This window comes from Seriola dumerili, unplaced genomic scaffold, assembly GCF_002260705.1.
Source record: "Seriola dumerili isolate Sdu_G_001 unplaced genomic scaffold, Sdu_1.0 BDQW01000330.1, whole genome shotgun sequence".
In the NCBI taxonomy this organism is placed as follows: Eukaryota; Metazoa; Chordata; class Actinopteri; order Carangiformes; family Carangidae; genus Seriola; species Seriola dumerili.
The window spans coordinates 60,458-74,927 of NW_019174585.1; the positions used below are offsets into that span (position 1 = coordinate 60,458).

General features: G+C 45.0%; 1 protein-coding gene across 1 annotated transcript in view; it reads right to left on the minus strand.

Moving 5' to 3' along the window:
• The window catches only part of robo1 (roundabout guidance receptor 1), a 127,537-nt gene that overhangs the window by 34,431 nt on the left and 78,636 nt on the right, over nt 1-14,470 (minus strand). Inside the window, exons 3-6 of the mRNA XM_022759747.1 lie at nt 8,351-8,508; nt 3,538-3,658; nt 2,234-2,372; nt 1,915-2,042 (exon numbers count right to left, since the gene is read on the minus strand). Of these exons, the coding sequence (XP_022615468.1) occupies nt 1,915-2,042; nt 2,234-2,372; nt 3,538-3,658; nt 8,351-8,508 (546 nt within the window). The remainder of the gene's footprint in view (nt 1-1,914; nt 2,043-2,233; nt 2,373-3,537; nt 3,659-8,350; nt 8,509-14,470) is intronic.

Sequence of the window (14,470 nt, forward strand, 5' to 3'; positions counted from 1 at the left end):
TCAAAGAATATTTACATTAATTCCACTTCGGCCTATTTTACCCATTCTGTGGTGTCGTTCTTTCTGCCAGTAGTTCACCACTGAAATGATTTTATTCAGCTGCTCAGTTATTCTTAAGCCGTGGCTCAGCACTCTTGCCATTCCCTGACTCTTGATGTAGAGCGACAGCGGTCCCCACTAAACCCACAGTTTAAACTCTTGCCCCCCACATTACTGTTGTCTTCACTACTACAGCGACATCTCACTACCTATACATCGTTTCTGCTAGTTTGGTCTGTTTAGACCTACAATTACCAGTCTTTTCTTTTCCTTTCCTGCGCCCGCATCTGTAATTAGAAGCATGTCATTTCCGGGCGTGGGACTGTGGCCTGCTTGTCTTTAATTAGCTGGACTATTCAGTGCCCACAGCTTCCCTGGCCTCCTCATGTCCTGGTCTGGATGAAGCTCAGGGATCTGAGGAGTCGATGGAAATGGTTCTTCTAGGAACTTTGGTTCAGGCATCAGTCGGATTTCACTGTGACAGTAGAATTCCTATGATTTATGTGACGTGACCGTCCTTTTCATTTGATTTTACACTCTGAGAAAGCATCACGCATCTGTCCTTTAACTCTATAGCAGAGCTTCCTCTTTGGTGAAGTGTAATCAATTTAAGTGCTTTTACTTCAGTTTTCACGCCTGTCTAACTCTTATAACATGGGGAGGGGGGTTGAAAAGCATAATGTATGAAAAGAGGGTCAGTGCCTTGATTCTGCATGCAGGCAACAGGGAATTGCCCTGAGGTTAAGACATTTTATTTCCACTGAGGACAAGGGAGGTTTAAGCTTTCCAAATATGATTCTAAGCCAGGAAAACAGCTTATTGAACCAGTGCATCAATGCTGTTCCCTTTCATTAACTAAGCTTTCATCAGGGAGAGGGAACGAGTGAAAAAAGGCAATAAGAGAAGTAGATATATTGACGGGTGTATTGACAGGTGTTCCTAATCTCGCTCCTCCAATCTGAGTATTGCTGTCTTGAGGAGAAAATCAAGGAATAATTGCAGGGTAGCCATGTGAAGATGAAGTATCTGTGTTTGCAGGGGGGGGGGGGGGGGGGGGGGGATAGAATTGCCTTGTCTCTTTATATCTCCGCTACACTGACTCCTTCGAGTGACATTAATATGACCGACCTCACCGCAGAAACCCCTCCCCCCCCCTATCTTCTTCACCACAGTCGCCCACAGCCCCAATTCGCGACCCGTTCTGCATCAGTGGCGAGACGCCACCAAGACCAGCATATTCACTGTCCTTCCATCCAATCCCACTCTCCATTGCCGTCAGCCTCCTCCCTCCTTCCCTCGCTTCTTCCCTCACCCGACTCCCAACATTCCCATTAGTGTGGCGTTAAATAGCCCCTGTGTTTCCCTGACTCTCAGGAGGGTTTGGGGGGTGATCCCAGCCCCCCAGTTCCTCTGAATGGGTTCTTTCTGAATGTTCACACTCTGTGACCGGCTGCTTTATATTCCAACTGTGTTAATAAGACGTCCGATGGAGAGGGCCACAGGAGACACAAAGATATTTCATAGGTTCACAAATAGTACTGAATGTCTTAAAACGTGAAGGAAGACAGGCCTCCGGAGAAATGCCACTTGTATAGGGCAAATGAAATCGATTGTTGTTGAGATCCCATGTGTGCAGCTCTACAGCTGTTATAGATTTTTGCCTTTCTTTTTTATTAGAAATCAATCAGCTAATTGAGAGAGAATAGTTGAAAGTGATGACCATCTAGCACTAAAGCTGAATGCTATTATTGCAATGTGGCCGTGCTGAATTGCAATCGGATCAAGCTGCACAATAAACCAAAATGGAAATTAATTTATAATGGCTGTCCTTGGGGCTGTAAATGAAAGAGTGCGAAATTGTGTATTCTGACTCACCGTGGACGGTGAGCGTGGCCGACGCCTCCGCCTTGCCCACCAAGTTCTCTGCCACGCAGGTGTAGGAGCCTACATCAGCCGAGGTCAGACGACGGATCTTGAGGGTGTGGTCCTCACGAATCTCATATCTGGATCAAAACAGGTGTTCGCGTTGTCAAAATAAAACTAGACACAAAAACCGCACAGGCAGACTCACTCAATGCAACATGCGTCAGCTGACAACACACACAAAAGCGAGCAGCGGATCAAACAAAGCCAGGGGAGATGGTGAGGGAGGAAGGTATTGTGTGATGAAAGGTGACAAGCTGATGACTCATACCTTCCTTTGGGCAGGTCACCATCGTCTTTCCTCCAGCGCACGGTGGGAACTGGGTCACCGCGGGCCTCACACCTGAACTCTACACTTTGGTCGACTAACACCACCTGGCTGCCTGGGCGACGCACAAAACTGGGACGCTCTGCAGAGATGACAGCAGCACAAAAGTTAAACATTGCAAAGCAGAGAAGGATGGTACTGGAATAAAGTATCTGTAGCTTTGAATCCTTCAATAAATCTGTGCTACTCAGACTTTAGAGTTAAGTTTGAACTTAAAATTGAAAAAAGAATACCAGTGGAAAATGACATATCGGAGAGAAGCCAGTTTATGATTAACATTAAACAAAATTACTAGACTAGACTATAGAGACTAGTCAGTACACTTAAGTCACAAGACAAAGCACAGGCCAGGAAACAGTAACTACTTTGTGGTACAGTATATGGCTTTAATTACACATGATACGACATTAAATTAACTGAAGTCAGGATGCTTAACAAGCCCCTGACACAAAGTCTAACCCCTTTTGTCATCTTGTTAACCACAACCTAAAGTCCAGCTCTGACTATCTGGTCATCAAATCCCAGCGGTACAGGGTCACCGCAGCATCTCCAATGTTTATTTTTCAAGATTTTCTAAGGCTTAAAAAAATCATAGCTTTCAGTTGTTCTGAAAACATTCCTTCAGACTCAGGCCCAAAAAAACTAACCAAGGTGGTTTATGATTAACCAGAGTTTCTGGGTTGCGATACTCACTCATGTGGACAAACACAAAAGCTACGAGCTGGCCTCATTTCAGCCCTGGCAGCATTATTTCAGTATGATTATTTATCTTTGCGAAACTGCCTTTGTTGTTGCTCCTTCTGTCAGATTATAAGAGGTCTCTGAGGAGAGGAGGTGGAGGAAGTGAAAAAAGCCAGCGATAAAAATCAGGAGTCTGGACATGGTCTGTGTCTGCTTGAGGACACGAGAGAGTATCAGGGTCAGGGGTCACTCATGATGAAATAGGGGGCAGCTGGTGGTGAGGCGAGAGGAGCTGCTGGGGTCAGTGTGGGATTCGTAGTAAGGTGCGAGATTGGAGGTCATCTCACACTCTATCTGATAAAGGTCGGCGACACCATTTACTTCCCGGGGAGATAGACAATCAAAGCTTAACATCTGGATTCAGTTTCTTTCTGCAGACAAACAGAGTGGGTGGGTGTGTGTGTGTGTGTGTGTGTGTGTGCATGTTTGTGGGCTGTATGTGGACAGAAAGCAAAATAGACAACAGATTGAAGTACTCCAATAGAGAAAAAAAAAGGATTAATTACCAAGCACTGTAAGTTCAGCTATTTCACTTTCCCGTTCTCCAACCATGTTTGTGCCGACGCACACATACTTCCCGGCATCGCTCTTCCGGGCATTTGTGATCATCAGCTTCCCTCCACGTATCTGCGGGAATAAAAGAAGAGGAGGAGTGAGGTTAAACAAGGAGATGAAAAACAGCAATATTACAATCAGAGAGACACTTGGGGTCTGTGGTTTGACACAGAGAAAAAAAAAAAACAGCATAGCTCAAACATTACAAAACATTACAGCGATGCCTGTGAGCATTTATTCACCAAAAGGCCATTACAACACTATTATAAAATGCACTCACAAACACATAATGGGTTGATGCTAAAGAGGTTTTTTTTTATTGGGATTTTGCTCTGACCTAACAGAGACAGAGTACAACTGGACTACTTTATATCTAGTTTTTTTTTGTGCTATTCCCACTCAACCTCCACTTGAAGCCTAAATCACTATCAGTGGGGCCTGCTCCTCCTCAGAGTAAGCTGAGCCAAAGAACACTTTCCCAATCCAACACAACCACAGGTCCCAGAGGGAACACCTGAAGTACCTCAAGACCGCAAGCACTTCTCCAGTCGCCTCGGAGAGCTTCACGAAACTTTTGTCTATTATTGTCTGAGGAATGTTTTAAAGAATAAGTTTGTTGGATTTCTTTGTGTGTGTGCATACGAGCTACAAGTGAGAGCAAGTTATACATACATATGAACAGCACGCACGCACACACACACACACACACGCACACACACACACACACACACACACACACACACACACACACGGCAGTGAATGTGTGTTTGTCCAGGTGAATGTCATGTCTGTTATTTCCCAGGGCTTTGATTACAGGCTAGAGGAGGCGCTTTGTTCTCAGGCAGTCAGAAAGGCAGCCCAGGCCCCTCAGCCCTTCTCTCAGCTGACAACCATGCCAGTCAGGACAGACACACACAATAGCATGGTGGACCAATGATCTCTGCGCCTTGATGGAGCTTAAGGTTTTAAATGCACGCATCAGCCTTCAAGACCAGGACCACCACCTGCAAGCACGTAATCGATCCCCTCATTAGAGAGCCACTGACAGAGAACTTGACACACAGTATTGCACATATCTGCTTTCCCCCGTGACGACCACGTTAAACCCAAGCCCTTCTATGTGTGTATTCACATGCAAGCTACAGTATGTCTGAGTAAATCTGCATCACTGCATCACAAGTTTTCACCACGAGCACATGACGAACAAACTTCACACCGTAAGTGGAGTTTTAGTTTTTATAGCGTGGCCAGGGGAGGACTAAAAGGACGACTTTGCAACTGGACACATTCTTCTGGTTCAGAGGCATTCCTCAGCACTTCACCCCTGTTTAATATTCATGGTAAAAAGCAGGAGGCAGAGGGAAGTGAAGGGGCTGTGGAAGGCTGGCTTATTTAGGGTACCCTGTGGTGCTGGAGGGGTTTGAAGTATCATTATGTTACTGTTTGTTTGAAGAAAGGCTTAACAGCTAAAACACTGTGACACTCACAAAGGCCCAAGGTCAGGCCAGACCGTGCAGCAGAGAAAGAGGAGTGGGGCCGGGGGGTGGGTGGGTGGGTGGGGGCACACTGTTGGTACCACGGGGCTTTGACATGAGGATCCACTTAAGGGCCCGTCCACTCTATCCATATTCTTACCTCTGTCTGTGGCAGTTTCCCATTCTCTCCACAGGCATATTTGGAGTGCCAGAGCAGCAGGGACTCTGAGAGCTGGCTAAAGTAAATGGATGCAGCGATGCTCCTCTTTTTCTCTGCATGCATATCCTCTCCACACAACACAGCGCAGCACACAGGCTGCTGAAAGCCCCCACAATCTGACCATTATCCCAGCATTACAGGGAGATGGCTCTATCCTGTTGCCTTTTGTCTCATGTCATTTGGCAATGCTGATAATGCAAAAGCCCCCATTCAGCATGCACTCGGTTGGTATTCACACAGCAGTTCATTTTCCAGGCTGATAATTAGCCACAACTATTGCACAAAAGGAGGAGGACAATGTGCTGCATTTTGGCCATTTATAATGCTGCCGACAGACTCTTGCTCCAAAGACAGACAATGGTCTGGGCTTAAATACTGGCATTTTTCCTTTTTCTGTTTATTTATCCTTTCCTCATTGTTCCTGAAAGACCTGTTTGACAAAGTTGAGAGGAATGTGTCCAGCTGCTGCTAGTGGCACAGCAGCATTACAGGGTAATAGACCTGCCTCACTTTTTACGGCTCAGTGGGAAACTTTTCACAAACGCCCCACATGAAGTCATGAATATATGCGAGATGGCACACAGCATGTCATTGGTGTTTACACACAGCTGACTGAAATAGATAGAAAAACAGGAGGGTTTCCTCTGATGTGTCTTTTCTCTCTGAAGTTCGCCCCCTCTTCTTTATGCTGCAGCCGGCAAAGCCAAGCCGACCCATCCCAGCAAAGTGCGGTGCCGGGAGAAAATCCCCACTGCAGGTGGTTAGGGACCTCGCTCGGATCACCAGTGATCACCAAGGAGACTGCACGTTCCAGCATGTTGCATGGTGGAAGGAACTGACTGAACCAAACACAACAATGCAGGCTGGATGGGGGGTGTCGGGGGGGGGGGGGGGGGCCTTTGACGAGCTCAGCTGTTCATCACATTATAAAGATTCCACCCTCTGCTTCCCTCTCTGCAGTCATGCATTCACTGTACCATAAACAAATTCTTCACGTTGCCCCACGATCGTCCTATTTCTAAAACAACTTGATCTGTTAACATGGGTGTCCACAGGACATCGTCCAGACTCCCATCTGTCACCACAGCTGACCACACATACTTAGATGGTCATACATGACGTCTAGCTCCACTTTAAAAAAAAAAAAAGGGTCATTTGGGAACAGTCAGTGTGTGAGGTTTTGTGCTTGACAGGAAGTTTACAGTGAGCAACACCAGCTGTTAAATCTACCAGACCCTGTTTTCAGTTTCCAACACTGCTGCAGGCAACAAGGACACAACTCTGAGTCATTTAGCCTTCAGTGTTACAGCAGCAGTGTTCACAGCGTTTACTCAAAGGATTTCACTCATCAGTGCACTAAATCACATATACAGCAGTGAGATAAATCCTCGCTTCCACCATGCAGGGGGTAGAAATGATGTTACCGTGGAAAATGATTTACAAAAAACAGACACAGGGTGTGTGTGTTCAGTGGGGATCAAATATAATTATGGGAAAGGCCGTGTGTGCGAGAGCCATACAGGGATGCTTTGTCCACAGTGTATCTCGCCTTTAACACTCCTCAGTTAACAGCATGAGGTAGTTTGTTATTGGATAATGAAGAAAGCTAAAAAGGTTAATTGTCAAAAATAAGCGAATGCACGGAACATCAAATCTCCACATTGAACAGTCTTTAATGTCAGTTTAGGAGAGGACGGGTTGTTGCACTTTGTTCAAAATATCTTCTATAATGCAACAGTGGGCACAGAGAGGCAGTTCGTTGAACGGGTGGCTGAATGTGTAAACACAAGACAGACAGTAAATTCCTCTGAGGCCACAAGAGTTCACTTTGCGGCAAAGAGGATGCGTGCTTATCAGCAACTACTGACTCAACTCAGGAGCAGATATGATTTGATTCTCTGTAAACTAGATTTTGCGCTTGTTTCTTTCAATTAGGCTGCTCAGCGGCCAGACACGGACTCTTAATCTTTTGCCTGTGTAGCTTCGAAGAAAAAAAAGGGCAGAAGGAGAATACTTGCACTGTTCAGGAGTTAGAATAAAAGGGCTCAATGCGCCCAAATTCAACTGGCCCTCACTGAGAAAAACTGTATTTAGTCATGTACAATCCTCCACTGGAGACAGCCAACAGCAATAAATCACTGTTTTGAGTTACCAAGTAATGAAAATGTATTGAGCACAACTAGCCCAGGCTGGATTTCAGTACTAAGCTACAGGCACACACACAGTGGAACATCTTTATTAGTACCTTGTATTTATTATCTGGGGGAGATTTGATTTTCCATGACTGTACAGTAAAGCTAGCCATCGTCAGCACTTGGGGGCCAAACTATTTGACTGTTCCACAACTGCACAATGTGCAGTCAGACCTTTAAAACCCCAACAGTCAGATTTGAAAATGGGATCCAGACCCACTGCAGACTACTCACTACCTGCTTGTGTTAGCGGAGTGCTGAATCAGAGTCTTTACTTCCCTAAAGCACACATCCAATCAGTATAATCAAACACTGCTCGAAGTCTCTTCCTGCTTAAGGAAAAATGACTCTGGACACCGAGTCGTGTTTGGCTGAAACAGCTGGAGCAAGGATTATTCAAGACAGATCTTTAGTGAGCAAGCATGTAGAGCTGACTGATACAGTAGAGCTGGCTGTGAGTTGTTTTAATTAAAGGGGAATAATTGGTGGTTTGGTTGTAAATCAAATGTAAAGAGTTGTTTGGATTCTGCAGGCGCTGCTGCTGCTGAGTGCAACCTTCTCCTCCTCGATTCCAGGTCAGCTCATTTCTCCCTCCTGATCTACGTTGCTCTCGGTTGATTTCATCAGCCAGCCATCCCTAATCGATGCACTGCTGCTGACTAATGGAGCAAGACTGATTCTATACCTCTGTCACTACAGGTTGTAGCCACCAAAATGGGCTGTTTTTGTGTTTAGTAATTGCTTTATGTGAATAATGAGTCAAGTAAATCAGTCTTAGATGTTGGTAATGACTGGACCATTCTATCTCATACATTTAAACACATCATCCTTACATGCAAAGCAGTCTGCAGGCAGAAAAAAAAGTCAGTATACTTACAGTGATCCTCTCATCTCGGTCGTCAATGTTTACTCCATCTTTCTTCCATGATATGGTGGGTTCAGGGTGTCCACGTGGAGGTTGACACTCCAGAACCGCTGGCTCTCCTGCTGCCACGATCACATCTGCAGGGTTTTGTCTGAAGTCATCACGCAGAACTGCAAGAAAACAGAAAGAGGAAGTGGAAAAAAACATTAACAAAATTGTCCTTCTTTAGGAAAAGTACAGCAAAGGAACAGCTAAAAGAGGCGAATGAAAAAAAAAAAAAAACGCAACAACACTTAAAGCTGTTGCTACATTCATAAAGCCGAAGGCAGCTTGTAAAAACAGCAGTCAAGGTGTGTTGACACAGATAATTAGCTCTGCACAGATGACAAAATGTTGGGCGGGCATCACTATTGATTTACTGCACCCAGCCCGCAATGAACACTACAATGAGGCCATCAAAATTTACAGCATACGGTATTGACTAAATAAAAAACATGTGTATATGGTGTAGACCACTGTCCTACAAGGCTTATACAGTAGCTATTTTCAATGGCCTGCTTTCTCCCAAATAATGTCAATAAGCTTTACAACAGCAGTGAACATATATGTGTGCCCATCATCGACTCTAATAGCCAACGACCTTCCTCTTTGTGACCCAAACAAAACTGCATACAATCAACCGTACACACACACACACACACGCACACACACACGCACACACACACACACACACACTTCAGTACACGCTGATCATCACCCCTGCATCATCGCTTCTTCGTCTCTCCCTGACACTCCATATTTACATCCTGCGCACTCACACAGCCATGCTATCTTGACATTGATGAAAATCTACATTAGATCCAATCTACCATCGCTGCCTTCGTAAGAACTTATGCAGGATATGATTCTTATTTGCATTGATTTTCTCCCCCCAGTAAAGGTGGTGTAAAAAAGATGACACAGCCATGAATTTTCATTATTCGGACATTAGAGGTCCACAGATTCTCATTGCTAGGTCTCATTTGTTGATACAAATTTGACACTGAATAGACGGAAAGGTTTAAAGAGATTAACTGAGACATTCTGATTTTCATTTGGGGCTGACTGCAAAATTACACCACCTGCCTCACCTGAAATCATTAGTCTTAGCCTGCCTGCCATATCACATCAATATCATTACGACCTGGTAGTTGCCACAAAGCAGATCGATGGATATCTATTTTCTGAGGGGCAGGAGAGCAGCATATCTCTGGACTCCATATCTCTGGCGTTAGAGATAAACTGGAGGTTTATTGAGAGGGGGAGAAAGTAATGAAAAAGCAACAAACTCAACTTCTGCGGACAGCTTGCCAGTAATCATTTTCCCAGCTCTGCTGCATATACATATAAAAACATATGAAAACAGTGCTTGTAAATTTCAGGCTGTAACTCAGGCCACACACAAAGTATGTGAGGTCAGCGCAGTGTGTGTGCATGTGCATTGTTATCCGTCTGGATGCATGGAAAAGTAATGCGACTGGATGCTTGTGAGTTATTTTGTCTGTGTTTTGGGGATAAAACTGAGCTTTCGCCGTCTATTGTCTCACGCTCCTGAGCTCGCTCTAAAGTCACCTCAGTCACAGATCAAAGTCGGACTCACCCCAGGACCCCTCACCTACTGACAGCCAACAAATTCCTTACTAAACCCTTTAAGCTGTTTCTGTTAGATACTGCTCTCTGCTTCTTCTAACGTGGAGTGGGGAATCCAATCCAACAGTAGGAACCTGGCTTTAGAGACAGCTGGGTGGTAATAGCTTCCCCAGTCTTTTCGTCCATAATCAAACCCACATCTTCCTGTGAGCAGCTGCAACATTACCCAGCCTCGATTCTTAAACACAGGGACAGTATTTATCAGACACAACGCAAAAGGATTCATCACATTTTCTATGACTTGTATGCTTCTGTCTCCAATGAGGAGAGGAGGCATGTCATACATCTACGGATACATTCAGTCTCTGGTGTACGCAGATGAATGATGATTATGACCACGTTCATTTTCTACACTCGCTCCGATCCAACTCAAACTCGGTAGTGCAGCTGTGTGGTGAGTGAGCTCATTTGGTGCGTTTAAAAGCAGATACAGTCATTCAGGAATGCAAATGTAAACACCAACCATCCGATCCATTAGAGCACCAGCTCCAACTGAAGAAACACTCTATTTGTGTCAGCAAGGTCAACCTGCTCTGAACAGCGTTATTGTAGAAGTCAGCCTTGAGAATCAAGGTGAGTCAGACGCTGAAGATGCTGCTTGGCTCAGATAATATGCTAAAGTGCTTTTTTATTTTTTTTTTTACAACAAACATCTCTCCCTCTCTTCTTGTTTTTCTTAAGTGTAAAAGTGTAAACATCCTGAATCAATGATAATGATTGAGCAATATCCTGTTGATCAAGACTATATGCACTTAAGAACTTAGCAGTGAAGAGTGTGAGAGAGAATTCATGTTTTTCCTGCACGGCTAATGCAGAGCCTGTAATAAACGCTTGGGTGAGTGCGCTCACTAACTTTAACTGTGACATTAAGTGCAACTCATCTCTGCCTCCCCTGCTGGCTTCACTGTAACTGTGTCAGCTAACATGCAGATGCATCTGTCCCTCTGGAAAATAAAAAGCAAGATGTGTGTGGAAGAAAAAAGGTAAAAAAAAAAAAAATAAATAAAAAAAAAAAAGGAAGGAAAAAAAAAAGGGATGTTGTATTGACTAGTTGGAGGCCAGAGGGAGAGCTGGCATCATCCAGTGTTTACACCAACAGCGCAGTGACCTCCACCCCTCCTCAACAGCACTCACTCCCCCACCTTGTTGCCCTCTCTGCTCCTCCAAACCAACACCTCTTTGTTATAAACACAGCTGAGAGCGGCGCAGCAGACAGTCCCGAACATCTGTGCGGTGGAAAACAAAATCCTTTGGGATGGAGGCAGAGTGAACGAGAGGGAAGCAGAGGCAGCCAGACAGTCTGTCAGACAGACAGATGGACCCAGATCTGGATGGGGTACAAAGCCCCAACTCTTCCGCCAGAAGCCCTGTCAGATCCGGAGCTGTGGTGGAATTGGTTGCCTCTGGCCTCCCTGGTTTAAATAAGGTATCCAGCGTCCCTCCTTCCTGTGTATATACTGCACAAGGCCCCGCTCGCCTGACTCCCTCACTGTTCCTGCTCTGGGACCCAGAATTGGGTGAAAAAAATGGGATAGAGAGGCTCTCACGCTGTGCGCTGTCCTGAAAGTGTGCATGTGTGTGTGCGTGTGTGTGTGTGTGTGTGTGTCTGCGTGGTGTGGTCTGTGTCTGTGTTTGGGATAATGAGCCTACTCTACCATTCTGTTTCTCTAGTGAGCCTGCAGCTGTCCCCTAGCAGATAATATTTCCTTCGCTATTAACAGGGAGGCCAAACTCAATGTGTGTGTGTGTGTGTATGTGTGTTTGTGAGTGTACAGAGAGATTTCAGTTTTCAGTTTGTGACTTAATATGTGGAAATGGGCAAAAGTCACAGGCCCCAGCATGAAGACGCCTCTTTGTCCGTCCTGGATTTGCTCAAATATGCTGACGATGGGATGAAACAGAGCGGACATCCGGACCTGGACAGATATCAATACACTTTGTCAAGGTGAAGGGATCTCTTCTGCGTTGCACTTCCTCTTTTCAATAGGATAAAACGAAAACAAATCATCTTTCATCTGGCTGTCTCACTGCAAGACAAACAGCTGACTGTGCATAAAACAACCATATCTATCAAAGCAGAGGTTCAGTTCGCAGAGGCAAACATCTGTTCGGCCCTGCCAAGCCGAGTCTAACCACGCTCTGCTGTACTTTATGATAAATCGTTCCCTAGGTTCACAGTAGCAAATTGGAGCTGTGCTGAGGCTAACACAATTAGCTGCCATTATTTTTTACACCCAAACCCTCCTTTAAAGGTCAGCTGAGATGGCTGCTCTCAGCTCTGAAAACTCCCAGGTTCATCACCCCCACAAACTATCTCCTGTCCACCCACACACTCACACACACATGCACACACGCACATGCAATCTTTGCCTCAGGAAATTGAAAACAGATGTTTAAATGTCAAATTAAAATGAGATTCCCGTGCTGCCCCTCCAACATTAATGAAAATGAAGACTTAATGCCACACACAAGTCTGGGTGGGAAGATCAGATGAGCTTTGTTCTGAGGAAATTAAACCAAGTACAACAAGCTTCCCCGCAAATCTTTGGAAGGATACAAAAACAGACCCACTGGGGAATTAAAGATTTATCAGAAGGCACCCAGAGTCAATCCTGCCGAGGCACAGAGCACAGCATGGGTCTCGCCTTTGGCTTTGGATTTTTCCTTGAAATAGACAGGACATGGCTTGCATCATAAGGGAGGCAGAAGGAATGATAGCACTAAGGAATAGAGGAACAGTAGGAAGCCAAAAAAAAAAAAAAAAAAAAAGAAAAGAAAGAAAAAGAATCTGTTCCATATAATGGAAGATAATCTCACTCTCTTCCTTTTTGTCTGTCCTCCTGTTTCTTGAAGGTAGTTCTTTTTCTTTCAAACAAGTTTGCTCCATTTGCTTCTCAAGCTGCCATATAATGTCGAACTATCAGGGGTCAAACATCATCAAATATTACCTGAGGATATAAGGTAGGGATGAATGGACAGTGCAATGAATACCAGGAAAATATCAAATGGCTAAGCAGCCCCAGATGTTCTTGGTTATATGCGACTGCTTCCAGGCCCCAGCTGCAGCAGACTTGGGTCTTTTCTCCTCTATTAATTTTATTTTTATCTCAACAGTTTGAAGCAGTGACGGGACAAGTTAATGTACGAATAACAGCTAAATATAATTGGACATAAAAGAAATAGGTCGAGGCATGGATGTTTCAATTACATTTCACATGTAACAAAAACTGTCACATGTTTGCAGCAGCTGAATCATATAATAACCATTCTGGTCAACAATGACAGGTTTATATGTATTGAAATAGGGCTTACATTGGTTGAGCTCCCCTCCGGAGCATTTGTGCTTACTGTACAACGTAATTCCTCTGCCCCTTCCTGAGTGTTGTTTACGCCATAAGCGAAAACCTGCCTTATTCACAGTGCGGCTATGTTGTGCGCCAAGCCCTTCCATACTGATGCTTCTTCACCTTGCCTCCAGCTCTGTCCTGTGGGACAAACGCCTCTCGTTCTCTCCCTCTATGTGCCTCCCACTTTGACTCTAAATTTCTCTCTCCCCTCTCAGCGTTTGACCCCCTTATCTTACCTCTCTTTCGACTCACACACACGCACTGAGCAGCTTACATCAAAGACATGCTCACAGCGATGGCGTGTTAACCCATGCCACTCTATTGCAAAGGCTGCAGCAGGTGGATAATTTGCCAGCGGCGTGCGTTCAGTGTGTGTGTGTGTGTGTGTGAGTTTGTGTGTGTTTGCACTGCACAAATCTGTAGTTTGCTGGTGGGTGTGAAGATATAACAGGACTCCTTCTGTACTCTGGAGAATCGCTGCCTCCCTCCCCTTCCTCTCCCTCCTCCTCCTTCTCATTCCCTTATTCCCCCCTGACCCCACCACCGGGGAGATCAGATTGGACATGGCAGACTCCCCTCTCTTTCTCAATCTGTCTCTCGTTCCTCTGCTCTGAGCTCATGCCCTCTTGCCCACCCTGCAGACACTCTATCCTATCCTGCAGCACGCAAGCTGCACTGAGCATGCCTGTAATACTGCCTGGGATAGGTGATTATAGGTATAAACTTCACAGTTTATGTGCACATACACAAATATAGAGATACAACTGACAAGTAGTAATAGCAGGAGACATCACGATAAAGCCGTCACACGTTTTTTCCACAACTTCATGTTTTGTCCTTTTAGGATTTAATTTATAGGTTTCACATTTATTTTCAAATGCTGCATTGATAAATCATTTTGAAAACAATAGCGGCTCTCTAGACAACCATGACATTCAATATGAGGTCACATCTGCGGAGGCGCATTGGTTAAAAACGCCTGACAGCCTAAGTGCCTGTTTGACCGCACGGTACCTCGTAGACACCCGTAAATATGTCAACAAGAGCGGACACACTATTACCCAACCGGCCTTTAGGGTTTGCACCTGCACACCTT